General features: G+C 42.2%; 1 protein-coding gene and 1 long non-coding RNA gene across 6 annotated transcripts in view; both read left to right on the top strand.

The window, feature by feature from the left end:
- The window catches only part of LOC130355506 (uncharacterized), a 289,775-nt gene extending 266,450 nt beyond the window's left edge, over nt 1-23,325 (top strand). Inside the window, exon 2 of the long non-coding RNA XR_008888557.1 lies at nt 21,180-23,325. This is a non-coding gene — a long non-coding RNA (uncharacterized LOC130355506). The remainder of the gene's footprint in view (nt 1-21,179) is intronic.
- Nucleotides 1-23,325, top strand: part of BIVM (basic, immunoglobulin-like variable motif containing) — a 189,061-nt gene extending 165,736 nt beyond the window's left edge. For all 5 annotated transcript variants that reach the window (XM_056555703.1, XM_056555704.1, XM_056555706.1 and 2 more), the window contains exons 3-10: nt 1,694-1,817; nt 6,218-6,313; nt 6,440-6,544; nt 9,548-9,642; nt 12,524-12,656; nt 12,751-12,834; nt 14,748-14,844; nt 18,496-23,325. In XM_056555703.1, coding sequence (XP_056411678.1) covers nt 1,694-1,817; nt 6,218-6,313; nt 6,440-6,544; nt 9,548-9,642; nt 12,524-12,656; nt 12,751-12,834; nt 14,748-14,844; nt 18,496-18,792 — 1,031 coding nt within the window. In that variant the 3' untranslated portion in view covers nt 18,793-23,325. The remainder of the gene's footprint in view (nt 1-1,693; nt 1,818-6,217; nt 6,314-6,439; nt 6,545-9,547; nt 9,643-12,523; nt 12,657-12,750; nt 12,835-14,747; nt 14,845-18,495) is intronic.
- Nucleotides 23,326-23,801: the final 476 nt, after the last annotated feature.

The raw sequence follows: 23,801 nt of genomic DNA, 5'->3' as shown, positions 1-23,801 counted from the left end.
AGACTATCCTAAACAAAGGAAAGAGTTCACGGGGAAGGAGTTTCAGGTTGTTTGTCATCGTTTATTAAAATAAACTCATTCCGTTATTTTTCTTTACTGTATAGGTAGATACCTGCCTTCTTACACATACATTTATGATATTTATTAGTGTTATTTTATCTTTTGTGCACCATGTAAAAGATCTCAACTTGCTGTAATCAATGTTTCCACACAGAACTAACATCCCATTGCAGCACACTCCAATGTATCCAGTCTAGACAAACCTCTGTGGATGTGTTTTTGTCTGGTGGGATACAATAAAAAAGATAGGGGGGGGGGGGGGGGGGACACTGGGTAAGGGTATGTTCACTGTGCAGATTTGCTGCTCATTTTTTAAGAATTAACTAAGGACCTCTTGCAGATTTTGACTTTTATCTTGACTTTATTAGTGAAATCAAAATTCGCAACAAATCTGCAACAAATCCGTACATATGAACATACATACAAAGGTTTTTTATAAACACATTTCACTTATCAGACAGAGTTGCCATTTCGACTGTTCCTAGGTCCCAGACTATTTTCACTTCCTTGTCCCATCTGGACACACAGGGAATGCCTGCTTGGCTAATACAGTGACCCCTCGACCTACGATGGCCAAGACATATGATAATTACAACATGCGATGGCCTCTCAGAGGCCATCGCATTTTGATGGCAGCATCAACATACGATGCTTTTGTATGTCGGGGCCATCGCATAAACTGCTGTCCGGCAGCGCTGACTGCTTCAGCTGCCACCGGATAGCCGTTTATGGTGCCCCGTGTGGTCCGCTGACGATCACTTACCTGAACTCGGGGCTCTGGCGCGTCCTCTTCGGGATCCCCTGCATCGTCGGCACTCTCCATCAACGTCATCACGTCGCTGCGCACGCCGTTCCCGTCATCCAATAGGAGCGGTGTACGTAGCGACGTGATGGCGGCGACGGAGAGCGAGGATACCGGGGAAGAAGAGGCCTTGCCGGAGCGTCGGGGACTCCACGGGGACGCGGCGACAGCGATGGATAGCAACATCCCGAGCAGAGGTGACGAGCGGTGACGGTCCAGAGCGGCGGGGACAGGTGAGTATAACCTTCAATACCAGTGGTCTTCAACCTGCGGACCTCCAGATGTTGCAAAACTACAACACCCAGCATGCCCGGACAGCCGTTGGCTGTCCGGGCATGCTGGGTGTTGTAGTTTTGCAACATCTGGAGGTCCGCAGGTTGTAGACCACCGTCCTATACTTTACATTGCACGGATCCCTCAACATGCGATGGTTTCAACAACAGTGGTCCGTTTGGAACGGATTACCATCGTATGTTGAGGGATCACTGTAACTGATACAGTGCAGCAATAACTCAGGGCAGAAGACAAATACCAATGTATTAGACTGGACATATGGAAACATTTCAGCTGATAATATTAGTAGGCCTCTATGAGTTTTTTAATAATTTTTCACTATCCATAAACAGTAATTTTATTTTTTATCAAAAATAAGTTCCCTTATTTTCACTAAACAATTATTGGTAATGCTGTAAATCCTTCAGATGATACTCATAACTGTTATAAGTAAATAGGCCTTAATTCAGATGTACAGATCTAGTATTGTCTGAGGGCGGCAGTTTCACTGTAATGTATTTTAATGCGTCTTTTACTTCCATTTTATGTTTCATGCAGGAGTGGTTAATAAACAAGTCTCCAAGAAGAAGCCAGATAGAAAGGTGAAGCCATTAAGAGACTGTAGTCAACACTTTATAGTGGATGACATCAAGCAACGGAAAGTTCTTGATCTTCGGCGATGGTATGCACTCTGCATTATTACAGCACTTCACAAATAAACCAAAAACTATTTCATAGCAATTCAACTTTCTGAGCCTTATAAGCAGTACTTACCCTAATAAACAAAATTCTGCTAAAAGCCAGGGGTACTCCGGTGGAAAAACTATTTTTTTTTTCTTTTTTAAATCAACTGGTGCCAGAAAGTTAAGCATATTTGTAAATTACTTCTATTAAAAAATCTTAATCCTTCCAGTACTTATTAGCTGCTGAATGCTACAGAGTAAATTCCTTTCTTTTTGGAACACTGATGACATCATGACCACAGTGCTCTCTGCTGACATCTCTGTCCATTTTAGCAACCGTGCATAGCAAACGAAGGGCAGCATGGTGGCTTAGTGGCTAGCACTGCTGCCTAGCAGCGCTGGGGCCTTGGGTTCAAATCCCACTAAGGACAACAATAAATAAAGACTTATTATTATTATAATAACGTCAGCAGAGAGCAGTGTGTTCGTGATGTCATCAGAGAGCATTCATAAAAGAAAAGAATTTCCTCTGTAGTATTCAGCAGCTAATAAATACAGGAAGGATTAAGATTTTTTAATAGAAGTAATTTACAAATATGTTTCACTTTCTGGCACCAATTGATTTAAAAAAGAAGAACAAAAAAATTGTTTTTCCACCGGAGTCCCCCTTCAAAGGTACATTCACACATACCAGATCTCCCACAGATATAAACACAGCATTACAATCTGCAGCAGATCCTGTACGTGTGATTGTACCTTAAAGGGGTACTCCGGTGGAAAACTATTTTTTTTTCTAATCAACTGGTGCCAGAAAGTTATACAGATTTGTAAATGACTTCTATTTAAAAAGCTTAATCCTTCCAGTACTTATCAGCTGCTATATACTACAGAGGAAGTTGTGTAGTTCTTTTAAGTCTGAACACACTGCTTTCTGCGGACACTTCTGTTTGTGTCAGGAACTGTCCAAAGCAGGAGAGGTTTGCTATGGGGATTTGTTCCTGGACAGTTCCTGACATGGACAGAGGTGTCAGCAGAGAGCAGTGTGGTCAGACAGAAACTATACAACTTCCTCTGGAGCATACAGCAGCTGATAAGTACTGAAAGGGTTAAGTATTTTACGAAGTTTAACTTTTAAGCATCAGGTGATTTAAAAATAAATCATTTTCCACCAGAGTACCCCTTTTAAGGGGAACGCTAAACTTGGAAATGTATGACGGATATAACCTAGGACAACATGCCCTACACTGTTATTCAGTCTGCATGATTTTGCTTACTTTAAAGGAGTACTGCAGTGTTAGACACTTATCCCCTATCCGCAGGATAGAGGATGAGTGTCTAATCGCAGGGGGTCCGACCGCCCCCTCCATACAGCTCTATGGGAGAGGCAGGGATGCACATACAAATATATGGAGGGGGCATATCGGCTGTGGCCAACACGACTCCTGCACAGGAAAGCTGTGGCAGAGCCGGGGCCCCGTACAGGAGATCGCGGGGGTTCCAGCGTTTGTACCCCTTGTGGATATCCTGTTGATAGGGGATAAGTGTCTAGCACTGCAGATCTCCTTTAACCCCTTATGGACCACAGGTTTTTCATTTTTGCACTTTCGTATTTTCCACCTCACCTTCTAAAATTCAAAACGCTTTCAATTTTGCACATACAGACCCATATGAGGGCTTGTTTTTTGAGCCATTAATTGTACTTTGTAAATGACATCAATCATTTCATCACAAAATCTATGGCAAAACCAGAAAAAAATTATTTGTGGGGCAAAATTGGAAAAAAAAAGCCATTTTGTAAATTTGGGGACTTCCCATTCTATGTAGTACATTTTTCTGTAAAAATGACACCTTATCTTTATTCTGTAGGTCCATACAGTTACAAGGATACCTAATTTATATAGGTTTTCTTTATTTTACTACTTAAAATTTTTTTTAACTACATGCACCAAAATTTGTATGTTTACAATTGTCATCGTCTGACCCCTATAACTTTTTATTTTTCTATATACAGGGCGGTATGAGGGCTCATTTGTGCCATGATCTGAAGCTTTTATTGGTATTGTTGTTTTGATTAGAATTTTTGACCGCTTTTTATAAATTTTTTATGGTATACAAAGTGACCAAAAATATTTTGGACTTTTTTTTTTTTTTTACGTGTACGCCATTGACCATGCGGTTTAATTAACATTATATTTTTATAGTTTGGACATTTCGCACGTGACGGTATATTTTTTTTCAAATGGGAAAAGGTGGGCGATTCAAACTTTTATTACTGAAGGTGTTAAATCACATTTATTAACTTTTTTCCCATTTATCAGCTGCTGTATCCTTCAGATGAAGTGGTATTTCTTTCTGGAATTCTATTCCGTCTGACCACAGTGCTCTCTGCTGACAGGAACTGGTCAGAGCAGGAAAGGTTTGCTATGGAGATTTGCTTGTATTCTGGACAGTTCCTGACATGGACTGAGGTGTCAGCAGAGAGCACTGTGGTCAGACTGAAATGAATTCCAGAAAGAAGTACAACTTCCTGTGGAGCATACAGCAGTTGATAAGTACTGGAAGGATTAAAGGAGTACTCCGGCGCGCACTTTTTTCCTTTTATCCCGTCCGGGCTGCAAAATAAAAGAAAACACACTTTCTCTTACCTGTCAACGAGCCCCCGGAGCTCCGGTACACTCCGGTACAGGTGTTCGATCCCCGGGCTATATTCTTCTTACTTCCTGTTAGCCCGGCACGTCACACGGAGCTTCAGCCTATCACCAGCAGAGGCGGGACATTGCTGCGGCCAGTGATAGGCTGAAGCTCCGTGTGACGTGCCGGCTAACAGGAAGTAAGAAGAATACAGCCCGGGGACCGAACACCTGTACCGGAGTGTACCGGAGCTCCGGGGGCTCGTTGACAGGTAAGAGAAAGTGTGTTTTCTTTTATTTTGCAGCCCGGACGGGATAAACGGAAAAAAGTGCGTGCCGGAGTACTCCTTTAAGATTTTTAAATAGAAGTAATTTACAAGTCTGTTTAACTTTCTGGCACCAGTTGATTAAAAAAAAATTGTTTTCCACCGGAGTACCCTTTAAGTTCCTAAACCAGTCTTATAGAAATCCAGCTTAGAATAGAGGGGTCAGTTTCTGAATAATTTGTTCCATTTTTGGCTTGGAAATAGCATGCCTGTTTGTGATGCGGATAGTAACGCAGGTAAACTTTTTTCAAATCTGTTGCACTGTTCTGGAGTTTTAAAGAATCCTAACATGCAAATAATCACCTTAAAACACTGGAGGCATTTCCAGCGCCATTCTGCCCGCCCAGCTGGTCCCTGTAATAAAGCTCCCAACATTTATTTTCCTTTCTACAGCACGTAGCCAATACTTTCTATGACCTTTTGGAAGCACCGCATATGCGCTTGCGGTCTAGGGCTGTACTGGATGAAAGAAGATGAATATTTGTGAAGGTGGCTGTAATAAAAATAAATAAATAAAAGAACTGTGGGATGCTGTATGGGATGCTGTAGAATATAGATATTCTTTACTAAAAGCATGACCTTTAGCCTAGAGTGTAAGGTTAGGTTTCCACACAGGTTTTTTTTCTGGCAGTTTTGGGAAACTGCCTCTGCCACAAGTAAGAAGTGGATCCATAAGGAAGGAGACGCACAAGTCCTTCCATTATATTTCCTATTACTTTTGAATCCACTTCTGGCTTCGGCTCAGGAAAAAAAAACCTGTGCGGAAACCTAGCCTAACACATTGCCATAAAATTTGTATGGCAACTATAGTTGGCTACTATAAACTGTAGACCCTGGTAGACTTTTATAGGAAGGCAGCTATTCCAAGGTTATTACAAGTTGATAATATGACTATGTGGCTGACGCCCCCTGACGAAGCACAGGCGAAACGTACGTTGGGGTAGGAGGAGGTAGGTGTGTGGCTGCATGGCAGGAGGACTTTATGGTGTCTCATTCATTTTCTCCCTTGGTGACTTCTCTGTTTATTGTACCCTTTCCCATTTAGGACATTCTTTGATGTGTCACTGTTACATTATTTCTTACCCATATGTTTATAGACATTTTTCAATAATATCCAGTGACCTCTTCCATGTTTACATTTGTACTTTCTATGGGACACCAGTTATTCCCTGTACTCCATGTAGGGCTACACCACTTGCCTGCTCCCATCTTCTGTGACTGCTATTGTAGTGCCTTATTTTATCCTCTTTTTATTATTTTTATTGTATGTATTTTTTGCATATGTGTTAATAAAAGTCCTTTTACATGATCTGGTTCTATTTTGTTGGTAGTGAATAGCTATTCAGTGTTGTATAAATCAGAAATATAGATGTATGGTATATATGTGTGTGCTTGTTTGTGTGTATATATATTTTGAAATAGTTTTTCTTCTTGTCTACAAAGGTACTGTATCAGCCGACCCCAGTATAAGACATCATGTGGCATTTCTTCCTTGGTATCCTGCTGGAACTTTCTGTATAGCACTTTGGGCTCAGGAAGGTACTATAGAATTATTTCATTAATAATGGGTAAAGACTATGGTACATGGCACTTGTTATTCTGATAAAGTATGCCAACTGCGAGTTTAACTACATGTATTTGTTTTTTTACTTTATTTTTACAAAGTCTTCCGCCACTAACTCAAGAGGAGGCTTTACACATACTGGGATTTCAGCCACCTTTTGAAGAAATTCGCTTTGGCCCTTTTACTGGAAATACAACATTGATGAGGTAGGTCCTTCCCATAGGGGTTCATCCAGCGGAGCTGACTGCAGTTTACCTTCTCCTCTATCCTTGAGAACACAAAGTTCTAAGGACATTTGTACGGAATGTACTGTACTTCAGATAATTTGGCTTAGTTAATTCCCCATCATTAAACATTTCATTGTTTTTAATATGAAAGAATTAAAAAGTCACTCCAGGCAAAAATCAAAAATGCAGGTTGTGACCGGAGTCACACACATGTACTGTACATGCTCTTATTTCAGATGTCCTTTGTTGTTCTCTACAAGGCTGCAGTTGAAGTACGTGCTGACCACAACTAGAGCAGTTCTGTCATAATGCATCATGTTCATTTTTTACCACTGTGGGAGGATCATAGTTGTGGTAATGGACATAGGGACCTATTCAAGTACTGGCATAGTCCATAGAGTTAAAACAACCACCTGATGTTGTAATATAGAAATTATGTAGTAAAAGCAAATAACAGAAGCACAAACCTAAACCAGTGGTCCTCAAACTACGGCCTGTGGGCCACATGCGGCCTGCCGAGGACATTTATCCGGCCCGCCGCTGCCTAAGGACATCCCTGTGTCCCGAAAGATGTTTTCGGGACACAGGGATGCGCTCTCGGCGGCCCTGCGTTTACTGCAAGGACCACCGGACGTAGCACACGCAGGGATGTCCCCTGGGTGCGCCCATAGCAGCGGAGGAGCGGAACATGGAGGTGGAAGACGTGCGCTGGCCAGCATGGTAAGTGACCAGCGGCACGTCAGCTTCGGTGCTCCGACCACCACTCCTCCGATCCTGGGACCTACTGCTATGGCCGGACCGGAGGAGTGGTGGTCGGAGCACTGAAGTGGGGCAGTACACAGGCATACAGCCTCCAGCCATACACTGTATATGGCTAGAAGCGGTATGTCTGTGGGGGAACATACTGCACCTAATGTGGGGAACTATACTGCACCTAATGTGGGGGAACTATACTGCACCTAATGTGGGGGGACTATACTGCACCTAATGTGGGGAACTATACTGCACCTACTGTGGGGAACTATACGGCACCTAATGTGGGGAGCTATACTGCACCTGATGTGGGGAAACTATACTGCACCTGATGTGGGGGAACTATACTGCACCTACTGTGGAGAGCTATACTGCACCTGATGTGGGGAGCTATACTGCACCTAATGTGGGGTACTGTACTGCACCTGATGTCGGGAACTATACTGCAGCTAATGTGGGGGAACTATACTGCACCTAATGTGGGGGAACTATACTGCACCTAATGTGGGGAGCTATACTGCAGCTAATGTGGGGGAACTATACTGCACCTAATGTGGGGGAACTATACTGCGTCTAATGTGGGGAACTATACTGCACCTAATGTGGGGGAACTATACTGCACCTAATGTGGGGGAACTATACTGCCAACCTAATGTGCGGGAACTATACTGCACCTAATGTGGGGGAACTACAACCTAATGTGGGGAAACTATACTGTACCTAATGTGGGGGAACCACAACCTAATGTGGGGGGAACTATACTGCCAACCTAATGTGGAGGAACTATACTGCCAACTAAATGTGGGGGAACTACAACCTAATGTGGAGGAACTATACTGCCAACCTAATGTGGGGGGAACTACAACCTAATGTGGGGGGAATTATACTGCCAACCTAATGAGGGGGGAGGGGAACTATACTGACAACCTAATGTGGGGGAACTATACTGCACCTAATGTGGGGAACTATACTGCACCTAATGTGGGGAAACTATACTGCACTTAATGTGGGGGAACCACAAACTAATGTGGGGGGAACTATACTGCCAACCTAATGTGGGGGGAACTACAACCTAATGTTGGGGGAACTATACTGCCAACCTAATGTGGGGGGAGGGGAAATATACTGACAACCTAATGTGGGGGAACTACAACCTAATGGGGGGGAACTATACTGCCAACCCTAATGTGGGGGAACTACAACCTAATGTGGGGGAACTATATTGCCAACCTAATGTGGGGGGAACTACAACCTAATGTGGGGGGAACTATACTGCCAACCTAATGTGGGGGAGGGGAACTATACTGACAACCTAATGTGGGGGAACTACAACCTAATGTGGGGGAACTATACTGCCAACCCTAATGTGGGGGAACTACAACCTAATGTGGGGGGGAACTATGCTGCCTACCTAATGTGGGGGGAACTGTGCTGCATACTTAAAGGGGTAGTCCACTAATTAGATATAAGTGTGCATAGGAATTTGTTCATAGTTTTGTTTTTGTTTTTATCTATAGTCCGGTCCTCCAACGGTCTGAGGGACCGTGAACTGGCCCCCCGTTTAAAAAGTTTGGGAACCCCTGGCCTAAACAATGTAAAAGAACTCATACAAACTATATGTGATGGCGGATTTTTAATTTGTCTGAAGAGGTCATTGAATCCAGAGTTTCTAAAACTGAAGTTTAGGGGGAGCTTCCTGAAAAAGTAGTGTGACTGAGCTGCTTTACATATCCTTTCCTTCCAGGATTCCCAGAGGAGTGCCAATGACCTGCATTGAGGGGGCATGGCCGTGACATCACAAGATTCTGCCCCCCTTCGCCAGTCATTCGGCATGGAGCGAAGTTTACTCCGTGCACCGGATGTCTGGGGTGCCGCAGCCAAGATTGCCGGGGACCACCGGGATAAGATGTCTAGGGGCGGAGTACCCCTTTAAGGGCTGGTCCCGCATGACTCCTGCTAATGGGAACTGCGTTTCTGCTGTGGAAAAAGTGCAGTAACTCCGTTCATATGAGTTCCTGCAGGACTTGAGCCCTGCATATGACCCGTGTCAACAGGCCTCTTACTAGCAAAGCCAGAGCACAGTCACATACAGATTATAGATGACAAAAAAGTAAAAACATGTTGGAATTAAAGCAACAGAGACCATAAATTGCTATAAAAACTTAATATTTTTGGACTGACCACAGGTCTTCTTAAACCCCAGTAACAGTTTTCCTGTTTGGTTTTCAGATGGTTCAGGCAAATCAATGATCATTTTCATGTGAAAGGATGCTCTTATGTTCTTTACAAACCTCATGGGAAGAATAAGACTGCAGGAGAATCTGGTAAGTGTACAGTACAACAATACAGTATGAAAGTTATGGAGAGGATTTACTTAGACTGGACTGCTGTTGGATTTGGCAGATTTGTTATAAAAGAGCTTTGGGAAAGTCTTTTTTTGGCTTAAATAATGGAGCATAGGCTATCATCAGAAAAACAAGCGGTTCTTGATTATGCCTTGTGCTTACCTCTTATAGCTGATGTGGCAGACATTAGTTGTACTCCATGTTGGATGTCAGTAGATTACTAAAATCCCTTGCTTATGCTGATATCCCATAAATCTTCTGGTTTGTTCAAGAGATTGGATGGGCGGCTTGATCATTGCAACAGGTCATCTCTTTAAGCTGCTGGAATTTACCCATGTAAATTCATTAGACTCATACATTGGTTGGGGCCAGTTCACATTATGTGCAGTTTTGCTGCATTTTCTAATTTAAAGTGCGTTTTTAAAGAAATATTGCCATAAGGCGACCAAAATCACCATTGCTTGTGGCTTGGCTTGCCAATCTTTAAAAAAGTGATTCTACTATGCCTTGTGAGTTTGGATGTAAAATCAGATGGATAGTGCTAAAGTGTGAGAATGTCTTGAAAGTGTTTATTTTATTAATATTTTATTATTATATTAATAATAAATAGGCTGCATTCCTAGGTATAACTCTTAGTTGTTAAAAATGACAACTGTGAACAGCCCCCATTAGAGGGGTTTTCCATGCAGCATTTTATGTCAGTTTTTAAAAGCCAAAGCCAGAAGTGGGTTATAAATAGTGATGAGCTGCATAGGCCATATTCGGATTCACAATATATCGCAAATATATGGACGGATATTCGCCAAATTCGCATATTCGTTATATTCGAAAATATATGCGCATATTTGTAAATATTGAGCCCTCCCTTCTTTAATGGTATAGGGAACTAATGGGCTAGTGCAGTGGTCTCCAACCTGCGGACCTCCAGATGTTGCAAAACTACAACTCCCAGCATGCCCGGACATCCGTTGGCTGTCCGGGCATGCTGGGAGTTGTAGTTTTGCAACATCTGGAGGTCTGCAGGTTATAGACCACTGCCCTAGCCCATTAATTCCCTATACCATTAACCCCTTAAGGACCAAGGACGTACCGGTATGTCCTTGGTCCTGCTCCCGTCATATAACGTGGGGTTACACGATAACCCCGCATCATATCACGGCGGGCCCGGCGTCATAGTGAAGCCGGGACCCGCCACTAATAGAGCACAGTGCCGATCGCGGCGCCGCGCGCTATTAACCCTTTAGCCGCGCGCTCAGAGCTGGGCCACGCGGCTAAAAGTGAAAGTAAAAACGCGGCGAAATCGCGGCATCCCGAACAACTTACAAGACAGCGGGAGGGTCCCTACCTGCCTCCTCGCTGTCCGATCGCCTAATGACTGATCTGCCTGAGATCCAGGCATGAGCAGTCAAGCGGCAGAATCATCGATCACTGGTTTCCTATGAGAAACCAGTGATCAGTGATAAAGATCAGTGTGTGCAGTGTTATAGGTCCCTATGGGAGCTATAACACTGCAAAAAAAAAGTGAAAAAAAAGTGAATAAAGATCATTTAACCCCTCCCCTATTAAAAGTTTGAATGACCCCCCCTTTTCCCATAAAAAAAACAAACACAGTGTAAATAAAAATAAAAATATATGGTATCACCGCGTGCGGAAATGTCCGAATTATAAAAATATATCATTAATTAAACCGCACGGTCAATGGCGTGCGCGCAAAAAAATTCCAAAGTCAAAAATAGTGCATTTTTGGTCACTTTTTATATCATTTAAAAATGAATAAAAAGCGATCAATAAGTCCTATCAATGCAAAAATGGTACCGTTAAAAACTTCAGATCACGGTGCAAAAAATGAGCCCTCATACCGCCCCATACACGGAAAAATAAAAAAGTTATAGGGGTCAGAAAATGACAATTTTAAACGTATTAATTTTCCTGCATGTAGTTATGATTTTTTCCAGAAGTACAACAAAATCAAACCTATATAAGTAGGGTATCATTTTAACCGTATGGACCTACAGAATAAAGAGAAGGTGTCATTTTTACCGAAAAATTTACTACGTAGAAACGGAAGCCCCCAAAAGTTACAAAACAGCGTTTTTTTTCAATTTTGTCGCACAATGATTTTTTTTTTCCGTTTCACCGTAGATTTTTGGGCAAAATGACTGACGTCATTACAAAGTAGAATTGGTGGCGCAAAAAATAAGCAATCATATAGATTTTTAGGTGCAAAATTGAAAGAGTTATCATTTTTTAAAGGCAAGGAGCAAAAAACAAAAATGCAAAAACGGAAAAAACTCCGGTCCTTAAGGGGTTAAAGAAGGGAGGGCTCAATATTCGCGCATATGCGAAGAGCAGAGAGGGATGCAGTGATCACTGTGATGTGTACTGTGAACAAAAAAAAGCGAATATTCGTAATTGTGAATATATAGTGCTATATTCGCGAATTCACGAATATGCCATATTCGCGATTAAAATTCGAATTGCGAATATTCGCGAGCAACACTAGTTTATAACTAGTGCACAATATAAAATGCACAATATAAAAGGAAGGACTTAGCCTACATAGATGATTAAACATCTGAATAGAAGTTTTGCCAACTTGACAGAAAAAGGACAAAGTGCGGAATTGTAGTTACAGGCAAATATTTAATACTGGGTAAAAATGCCCTTTGCTTTCTTTGGCCATTCTCTGTAATTTCATCACCATCAGCCTGTGCTTGAATGGGGAAAGAATAGTAAACTCTATAAAATATTTATATTAGATGCCCATATACGCCTCCTGTTCTTTGACAGCAGGAGTCAGATTTGTTACCCTCAATACTTAAATATGCGTAATTACCTGGTTTCCAATTTGTACTTTCAGCTGTTGGTGCTTTGTCAAAGTTAACTCAGGGCCTGAAAGATGATTCCATGGCCTATATTTATCATTGCCAGAATCATTATTTTTGCCCTATTGGATTTGAAGCCACCCCAGTAAAGGCCTGCAAAGCATACAGGTGGGTGCCCCAGATTATAGCTATTGCATGTGATCGTATTGTAAGTTTAACGTTCTATTGTGATACGTGCCTGAATTGTGTTTTTGCATTTCAGGGGTCAGATGTTTCAACATGAAGTAGAGTATTGGATATTAATTGGGGAGCCAAGCAGGAAGCATCCAACAATTCACTGTAAAAAGTATGTTACATATTTCATGATAAAAAAACGTAATTATTTTCTTGTGGCTGATTTTTAATTTTTATAGATAGACCGGGCCAGATCATGGTTGGTAATAGTCCCCACCTAATAGCAGCATCATATAATGCATGACTACTTTTCTCTAGAGTAAAATACATTTGCAGATATAGATGATAGATATAGATGATATCAAGCGGATCAGTCATCAATTCAATGTGGGGTGATTAGAGAACTAAACTAACCAATATTACTAACCAACTCTTTACATTAAAATTATGCACTCAGTCATTAAATAAGCATCTGCTTGTTCATTGGCTTATCGCTGACTCTATAACACTTTTGAGTTACTGTGCAACCCTTAAAGGACATCTGCAGCGTTACAAACACTTATCCCCTATCCTCAAGATAGGGGATAAATGTTTGATCGCCGGGGGTCCGAATGCTGGGGCCCCAGGCGATCTCCTGTACGGGGCCACGGCTCTCCCGTGCAGGGGGCGTGCCAGCCCCAGCATGACGTTGCAGACGGCACGCCTCCTCCATACATCTCTATGGGAGAGGCGGGAAGGCAGCATTCGTGCCTCCCCGCATCCCCCATAGAACTGTATGGGGACGGGAAGGAGACGGGGCGTCACCATCGACCTCTAGGTTGACGCTATGCGCCTTAGCCCTCACCATGAGCGCTTATGGCGGCGCCCCGTTGGGGAGATCAGGGGGGGTCCCAGCGGTCGGACCCCACGCAATCAAACTATTATCCCCTATCCTGTGGATAGGGGATAAGTGTAATGCAGCTGCAGTTGTCCTTTAACATCATAGGATAGGGTTAACAGTAAGTGGTCCCATTTAGAGCCTGGTTCTTCAAACATTTGTTTACTTTGGCCTTTCATTTTTTTGGCCTTTCATTTTTTTTATCTGTATCTGGGGACATCACCTTAGTTTATTTATTTTTTTTTTTCTTTGTCTGTTATTCCCTGTTTTGTCTCCTGATGATGCTGGTACCATTCTGGTAAAATATGTAGGGATGCTTGTATTTTTGGTTCTGTTGTACCTTTCTGCATTTTGTCATCTGCACTCACTGGGTAAAATTACTACTGCTTTTCTTTTTCAAGTAGTGTTTTTTAAGTGGTTCTGTTGTTCCACTGCCTTAAATTTGCATCGCTATTGCCTGCATATAGCCATATACACACGTTTTTTGGGGGGAGCATTTGGTGCTAGTTCTTAACCATTTACCTATAAATTTTGTCTGGAGGATTTCGTTTTTTCTATCAGTATAAATTTTTACATCTTAATAAATGTTTTAGCACATATTTTTAGTTCTCTTTAGATCTCTATTCATATTTGCATCTTTTTTTTTACATGCAACCCTATTCATTTACCTCAGCCAAGATGCAGCCCCGTCCACACAGTGTAACACGGCGATCTTCAGTTGTGAAACCCTTTTTTTTTGCTAGAATCGCCTTATAGAACAGAGCTGGCGGTGCTCCTCTAACTGCTCTCAAGCAGAAACCAGTATTTGGGTGCATTCACACAGGCGTATTTGTCAGCGGATCCGCGGCTGCCTAAAGTGCTGCCCCCTTTGTGCCTGCTAATAGCGGCAATCTGCCGCTACCAGCAGACACACTGTGAAGTGCGAGTTACCCTGCAGTGTACTCGCACACATGGCGGCCGCTCTCTGTGTAGCTCAGGGAGCCGGGGGAGCGGCCGCGATGTGTGGGATGTGCGGATACACTGCGACTCGCACTTCACAGTGTGTCTGCTGGTAGCGGCGGATTGCCGCTATTAGCAGGCACAAAGGGGGCAGCACTTTAGGGGCCTTTGTCAGCGGATCCGCTGACAAATACGCCCGTGTGAATGCACCCTTTGGATGTATACAGTCTGTTTCTCCTTTGAATACATTCCTTCTTGTTACATTTCAGGTGGGCAGATATTGTTACGGATTTGAACACACAGAACCCTGAATTCTTTGATATAAGACATACAGAAAGGGGCCTACAGTACAGGAAAACAAAAAAGGCAAGTTTTTATCCTAAACCTTATAAAGGGTTTTGCATATTTAACAATTCTGACCTGTCATGTCAACAAGGCATATGACTGGGAGAGATTCATCAAAGGAAACGTTGACCAGTTCCCCATAGCAACCAGATTGTTTTTTTCAGAGGCTTTTTTAAAAATTAAAGAAGCAATTTAAATGGTTACTATGGGCAACTGGTCAACTTTTCTTCTGCATAGGTTTTGATAAATCTCCCCCTTACTGTTTCAATGAATGTAATGAAGGTCTCCAACAAGTTACCTGATAATAGGACCAACAACATTAATGCAGAACATGAACAATAGAGGTAAATAAATCATGATATTTAACCTCATTCGCTAAAAACTTTCCTGGGGACATTTATCATCATTGCTTTGGTAAGCGAGTTCTATAGGCTTTTTTTATTGCTTTGGTATTGCTTATATATGAAGTATTTATCATACTTTCACAGGGGGTTGATGCATTTGGCTTACATAAGCAAAAACCAATAAATTACTTTAGAATGCAATTTTTTTAGCACACATAAGCAAAACCAATAAATGACTTCAGATCACCGCTGGGAAACACCACTTCCTCTCCTCTGTGTTTATTAAAAGCTTTTACCACTTTTTTTCCCTTAAATGTACAAAACTATTTTTTTTTTCTTCTCATTTCAGATCCGTGTATGCAAAGGACTTCTTTGTCATCAGTGGACTACATAGATGACCAGTGTTGTTGTTTTTTTTTCTTTAGAAGGAGTGTTTATTTGGAATTAAAAAAAGTGTTGTTTTTAATTAAATTTACTTTACAGGCTTAGTAGTGGAAGCTGTCTTATAGAAAGAATTCATTACTAAGCCGGGGCTTAGTGTTAGCCTCAAAAACAGCTAGCGCTATCCTCCAATTATTACCCTGGTACCCACTGCCACAGGGGTGCCAGGAGGAGCTGGTACCAACAGGCCCGGAGCGTAAAAAAATGGTGCTCATGGGCCTAGGGAGTAACAGGCTGGCATCATTTAGGCTGGGCAGGGCCAGTAACAATGGTCCTCCCCAACCCTGGTAACGTCAAGCTGTTGCTGCTTGGTTGATATCTTCCCAAGAATGAAAATATAGGGAACCCCACACGTCTTTTGGAAATAAAAAAATAAAAAATAAAAAAAAACACAAACAAAAAAAAGTGTGTGGTGACCTGTATTTTCATTCTTAGCCAGATACCAAGCAGCAACAGCCTGACATTACCAGGGTGGGTGAGGACCATTGTTACTGGCCCTCACCAGCCTAAATAACGCCAGCCTGTTACCGCCTAGACCCAGGAGCACCATTTTGTTGCTTTGAGCCTGTTGGTACCGGCTCTTGCTGGCCCCCCTGTGGCGGTGGGTACCAGGGTAATAATTGGGGGTTAGCGCTAGCTGTTATTGAGGCTAACTCTAAGCCCCGGCTTAGTAATGGATTATGTCTATAAGGCTGGGTTCACACCACGTTTTCTTAAATACGGTTCCCGTATACGGTTTGGAGGAGGGGGCGGGGCTTAATCGCGGCGCCCACACTCAGCCGTATTCGGGAACCGTATTTAATACAAGTCTATGAGCCGACCGGAGTGAACCGCAGCCTCCGGTCGGCTTCATTTTCGGCCGTATGCGGTTTCCCGACCGCAGGCAAAAACGTGGTCGACCACGTTTTTGCCTGCGGTCGGGAAACCGCATACGGCCGAAAACGAAGCCGACCGGAGGCTGCGGTTCACTCCGGTCGGCTCATAGACTTGTATTAAATACGGTTCCCGAATACGGCTGAGTGCGGGCGCCGCGATTAAGCCCCGCCCCCCTCCTCCAAACCGTATACGGGAACCGTATTTAAGAAAACGTGGTGTGAACCCAGCCTAAGACAGCTTCCACTAAGCCTGTAAAGAGAAAAAAAAAACACGTTAAAAAAAATACCTTTTATTCCAAAAAACACTCCCCTACAAGCTCTCGTTAAAGAGGTACTCCAAAGAGGTACTCCAAATATATATATTTTTTTAAATCAACTGGTGGGAGAAAGTTAAACAGATTTTTAAATGACTTCTATTTAAAAATCTTAATCCTTCCAGTACTTATCAGCTGCTGTATTTACCAGAGGAAGTTCTTCTCTTTTTGAATGTCCTTTCTGTCTGACCACAGTGGTCTCTGCTGACACCTCTATCCATTTTAGGAACTGTCCAGAGCAGGAGCAAATCCCCAAAGAAATCTATCCTGCTCCGACAGTTCCTGACATGGACAGAGGTGTCAGCAGAGAGCACTGTGGTCAGACAGAAAAGAAATTCAAAAAGAAAGGAACTTCTTCTGGAAAATACAGCAGCTGATAAGTAGTGGAAGGGTTAAGATTCTTAAATAGAAGTAATTTACAAATCTGTTTAACTTTCTGGCACTGGCGGATTTAGAAAAAAATGTTTTCCAGGGGAGTACACTTTTAACCATTTTGTTTTTATTACAAAACAAACAAACAAAAAAAACGTGGGTCATCATTGTAGTCCTCCGAATCCGAAGCGGTCCTCTGCATATACAGATCTTAAAATGATAAGAAAAAAACACAAAAATAAGTTAGTACATTTATAGGGCTCTCCCTTTGGGAGAATGCCCTTAAAGCAGTGTTTCCAAACAGGGAGCCTCCAGCTGTTGCTATACTACAACCCCATAATTTCCAGACAGCCTTTGGCTGTCTGGGAATGATGGGTGTTTTAATTCTGCAACGGTGAGCCTCCAGTTTAGCAACATCTGGAGTCTCACTGTTCCTCAACTACAACTCCCATGATAGTTTAGGAACAGCAAGATTCCAGCTGTTGCTAAACTACAACTCCCATGATGGGAGTTGTAGTTTAGCAGCAGCTAAAGGCACCCCGTTTCTAAACTACAACTTCTATGATGTGAGTTGTAGTTGTTTAGAAAAAGCTTGAGGCACCCTGGTGTTAAAATTACGACACCCGGGAAAGAATGAAATATGAAATTACAGTGTAGTTTCATATTTCTGGGAGCCGACCAGCTCTGCTGCCCCGGCCACCGGTCTGCATCAACCACCCGCCAAGAATTGCAACTACAACTTCCAGCATGTTCTCACTGTAAGGGAATGCTGGGAGTTGTAGTCTTGCAACAGTTAGTGCGGGTGTGAGATGAACAGCGGCAGCAAGAGCTGCGGCAGCACAGGGGGAAGATGAGTGGCGGTGGGTTATGATTGCAGGGGAGAAGAGTGGGGGTGGGTAGATATGTGATTTATAGGGGGGGGGGGGGCTGTGGGAGGGGAGATATGAGAGGAGCAGGTGCCCGGGCTCCTATATGCAGCTGTGATTTCATATTTCCCACAGGTGCCGTGATCTCTGCTCCTGACGGGAAATATGAGATTCTGCTCTCCAGAGCAAGTTTTGTAAGCCAGGTCCATGCTGCCTTACATTTACGCAGCTTTGGAGGCGGTTGTGACTTTGTGCGACTTTCGCACTTGATAAATCCCTGACCACTGCAAAGTGAAAACTGAAATTTGCTATGGTAAGCTTTTTTGTAGATTTTTGCTTACTGCCAAAACTCACACAAAAAATTGCTTAGGCACAAATGCGACTTTTTATGCGACTTTTGTAAGCAAAAAAAAAAAAAGAGCTCTAAGTCCCTTTATAAATGTCCCCCTCTATTTTTCAGGCTGGGGGAAATCTTCACTGTCTCTTGGCATTTCAAAGACTTAGCTGGCAGAGATTTGGTCCCTGGACCTTGCAGATTGGAAATCTGAGACCTGAACCTCAACCTCCTGGTCATGCACGAAGAATTCCTAAATCGGAAAGTGAAGATAATGTCTCGAAGAAACTGCATGGGCGTTTAGGGAGGTCATTCAGTGCAAGCTTTCAGCAAGAGCTCGCATGGAAAAGAATACGAAATATTAGTGAGAGACGGGGTAGCGGATCTCCAGAAAGTGACACAGATGGGGAAGGAACTGACTAATCTGGAAGCTCCCAAAACACTAGTAAAGTCCACCATTCTTATTAAGGCCCATAGCAATCATGCGGGACTGGAGCACATACATTCCAGAGGTGTGAACTGAAGTACACGAATATACCTCCCCTATTTCTGCAGATCATATTTAGAGGAGTACAACCATTTCCAGATACTCAGTTATATCATCAGTGACACATTCATCACTAGAGATGTGTGACCTATCAACATCACGGCTGTAAGATGCTTTTAGGTTTTCGTATACTAAATTGTAAGTGCGCACTGCAGTCACTGGTGAAGGTGGTCAAGATGTGAATATGCAAAAACCAGCAATAAAAGGTTGGTGTGATTTAAAGGGAATCTGTCAGCTCTCATATATGAACCAAGCTGCTGACAGTGTCATATAGCTGAATATGCAACAAGGAGAATGTAATCTTTGGTAAAGCTGTCAATGTTTTATAAAACCACTATGTCATCCAGGACAATTGTTCAAGTGCATCAGGCTGGCATGCCTCCTCGCTCCTCCCCCCTCATTGATTAAAATGCAGGGCATATGCAAGCAGCAATCTTTTACACTGCCGTGCGGGGCTTGTTTGTGGTTGAGGCCAGTGCCTTCATTATGGAGATTTATCATGCAGTGCCCTTGGAACCAATGGCAAAGGCGGCTGAGCCATGCATATCAGTCAAGGAGGTAGAGAGAGCTCACTGCACTTGAGCAGCTTCCCAATATCTATTTGACCCTTCACAGACAACGAAAAAAATAGAGTGATTTTCCTACAGCAACCAACCAATCACTGCTCAGCTAACGAGCTCTGGTAAACTGAAAGCTGAGCTGTGATTGGTTGCTGTGGGAAAATCACTCAATTTTTTCTCTCTCAAGCTTGTGTCTCAATAAACACTATGTTGAAATGGTGTAGAATCTCTAGGAAGAAATACAACATAATAAGATAAACCCTGCAATGGCCGTCATGTTTTAATGTGGACAATCTAGAGCAGGTATGGGAACAACCTGCGGCACTGCAGATGTGCTGACAAAGCATCACGGGAGATGTAGTCAAAAAAACATCTGCAGTGCCGAAGGTTGCCTATGCCTGATCTAGAGTATGTTCATGTAATGTCAGATGGCAGGGATAGTAGTATTTTATTATACTTGCAGAGCATATGAGGTATACATAGGAGCCAGTTTAATCCATGGCTTTAGCTTAAGAAGACTAGCATCTGAACTGGATAGGTTATTTTAAAGTGCATGTAAAGCTGAGTAACCTGATAACTTAAAGTGATTTTTTAAATGGACAATCCCTTGAAATTTTTGTACCCGACACCATAGCAACCTAGGGTCTCAAACAACAGAAATTGTTTGTGATATTGCATCACTCACTCGTGAAACCCCTGCCTATGAAATCCAAATTTGTTAGACATCTTACTACAAAACCATAGATAGCAATGCAGAGTTTGGCCCCTTTTTGCAGCTATAACAGCCTCCATAGTTCAGGGAAGGCTTTCTACAACATTTTGAAGTATGTTGCATGGTCTGGCTCACAAACTGCACCTCTGGACCTCACTCAGCAGCATTATGCTGGAACAGGAATAGGCCTTCCCCAAAGTTTTGCCATAAAGCTGGAAGTATACTTTTCATATTTCTAAAAATTTATTTTTATGCTGTTGCATTGACATGTCTCCTCACTGGAAATCCTAAAAAAACAAAAACAAAAAAACGCTCCATAAAACTCTCCGTCCTCCACCACACTTTACAATGAGCGCTATGGATTCCAGTAGGTAGCATTTTCTATGCATTTGCCAAACCTAGATTCATCCATCATAACTTTAGCTAATGAAACATGGTTCAACACTCGAGGTAACATGTTTCCTAGATACCTGTGCTTTACAACACTTAATATTAGACTTGGTTCAGATGCTGACCATTGAAAGGTCATGGAGCTCCTGCTGCAAATTCTTAGTATGGACGTCATTTCTTGAGGCACTTCTGCATTAAGTTATGAACCAATCATCATATAATAAGGTATTTGTATACGATACAGCGCTCGGCAGAACCACTCTGAGTTTGCTTGGCCTAACGCTTTGTGGATGATCCATAGGACAGGTGATAAGTTGCTAACCAATGGGGGTCAACATATAGTGCACATACAGTGGGGCAAAAAAGTATTTATTCAGCCACCAATTGTGCAAGTTCTCCCACATAAAAAGATGAGAGGCCTGTAATTTTCATCATAGGTAAACCTCAACTATGAGAGACATAATGAGAAAAAAAATCCATAAAATGTCAGTCTGATTTTAAAAAAATGTATTTGCAAATTATGGTGGAAAATAAGTATTTGGTCAATAACAAAAGTTCATCTCAATACTTTGTCATTGCCAACAAAGGGTATATAACAGAGATCAAACGTTTTCTTTAAGTCTCACAAGATTTTCACACACTGTTGCTGGTATTTTGGCCAATTCCTCCATGCAGATCTCCTCTAGAGAAGTGATGTTTTGTGGCTGTCACTGGGCAACACGGACCTTCAACTCCGTCCAAAGGTTTTTTATGGGGTTGAGATCTGGAGACTGGATAGGCCACTCCAGGACCTTGAAATGCTTCTTACGAAGCCACTCCTTCATTGCCCGGGTGGTGTGTTTGGGATCATTGTCATGCTAAAAGACCCAGCCACGTTTCATCTTCAATGCCCTTGCTGATGGAAGGTTTTCACTCAAAATCTCACAATAAATTACCCCATTCTTTCCTTTACACGAATCAGTTGTCCTGGTCCCTTAACAGAAAAACAGCACCAAAGCATGATGTTTCCCCCCTATGCTTCACAGTAGGTATGGCGTTCTTTGGATACAATTAAGCATTCGCTCTCCCCCCCAAACACGACAAGTTGAGTTTTTACCAAAAAGTTCTACTTTGGTTTCATATGACATTCTCCCGATACTCTCCTGGATCATCCAAATGCTCTCTAGCAAACTTCAGACAGGCCCGTCCGTACATGTACTGGCTTAAGCAGGGGGACACATCTGGCACTGCATGATTTGAGTCCCTGGCATAGTATGTTACTAATGGTAGCCTTTGTTACTTTGGCCCCAGCTCTCTGCAGGTCATTCACTAGGTCCCCCCGTGTGTTTCTGGGATTTTTGCTCACCATTCTTGTGATCATTTTGACACCACGGGGTGAGATCTTGCATGGAGCACTAGATCGAGGGAGATTACCAGTGGTCTTGTGTGTCTTCCATTTTCTAATCATTGCTCCCACAGTTTATTTCTTCACACCAAGCTGCTTGCCCATTGAAGATTCAGCTTCCCAGCCTGGTGCAGGTCTACAATTTTGTTTCTAATGTCTTTCGACAGCTCATTGGTCTTGACCATAGTGGAGTTTGGAGTGTGATTGTTTGAGGTTGTGGACAGGTGTCTTTTATACTGATAACAAGTTCAAACAGGTGCTATTAATACAGGTAACGAGTGGAGGACAGAGGAGACTCTTAAAGAAGAAGTTACACATCTGTGAGAGCCAGAAATCTTGCTTGTTTGTAGGTGACCAAATACTTATTTTCCACCATAATTTGCAAATAAATTCTTTAGAAGTCAGACAATGTGATTTTATGGATTTTTTTCTTATTATGTCTCTCATAGTCGAGGTATACCTATGATGAAAATTACAGGCCTTTCTCATCTTTTTAAAGTACTCCAGGATGGGGAAACTGCAGTTTTTGAGCCAAAGTCAGAAGTGGATCCAGTAGGAAGGAGAAGTACGGTATATTTTCCATTCCTTTTGAACACACTTCTGGCTTTGGCTCAAAAACTGCAGTGCCAGTTTTTAAAAAATAAAATAAAAATGATAAAAAACACACCAGAAAAAAGCTGTGCTGTGTGGAAACCTAGCCTAAGACATCAGTATTGCGCGTAAGGAGGAAAACCACTGCAGCTGGTTGCAGAAAGCCAGTTCAAGCATCTGAAATGCCTATAATCTGGAGTATAGAACCCAATCCCAATGGTTTCAGGCCACATACACATCAGAATATGGGCATCATATTTTCTTTACACTGTGATTCATCAGGCAGCAGATAAGCACATCTGTCACTTGTAATATAATAACTCATTTGACATTGACTCAGGCCAGAATTGTGTGAATATATTCTATATAATGATATTGTTACCGAGCATGACATTAAATTGCATGGTTTCCTGGTGAAGATTAGAGGACTCTTCATTTGTCACCCAGACATTTTGGTCAAGGAATAAACAGATTATTTTCCATTCACAGACTTGTATGTGGACTTTTATAAATCTTTCCACATAAAAAGTAGTCACCATTAAAAAACTGTTTGTGTGATATTTCCACTAGAATATCCAATTTATTGAACTCAAATCTGACTTTACTTACTAGTAAAAACTTATTTTCTACTTTTGTAGTTGTACTTGGTTACTGTATCAGTTTCCTTTTTTATACTGTATTTTTTTTCCTTCTTATGAAAACCATAAAAAGCAAGACCCTGACTTTACATGTCTTCTTCTTTCAGAATGGAAATAATAAAAGTAAAACTTGATCTATGGTTGTCAATAAGATAATATGCTTATTATCAAATGATAATGTTTTCACGATCTTCAGCTAAAATAAAAACAAACAAACCAACCTATAAATACTTTCACAGGCCAACATTGTGTCCACTGGATAGTCTAGACCAGGGGTCTGCAACCTTTAAGACAAAAAGAGGCACTTGGACCCGTTTTCGAAGAAAAAAAAATAAAAACTGGGAGCCGCAAAACCATTGCGACACGTAAAACAAATATAACACTGCATATATTGTTTCTTACCTTAATGCTATATATACAGGATCGTGCAGTCAGCTGTCAATCTGAAGAAGAAAAAGGACTTTCACTTAACAATGTAAAATATATTTTTGGGGTGGGCTTTTTTTGGGCCCAGGCCTGGGGTGGGCTTTTTTTTTGGGGCCCAGGCCTGGGATGGGCTGGGGAGAGGGGGGTTAACACTGCCGCTGCCATGGGGTGAGAGGTTAAGTTA

The sequence above is a fragment of the Hyla sarda genome, chromosome 2 (genome assembly GCF_029499605.1).
Source record: "Hyla sarda isolate aHylSar1 chromosome 2, aHylSar1.hap1, whole genome shotgun sequence".
Taxonomy (NCBI): Eukaryota; Metazoa; Chordata; class Amphibia; order Anura; family Hylidae; genus Hyla; species Hyla sarda.
This window is presented reverse-complemented; position numbering and strand designations above follow the sequence as displayed.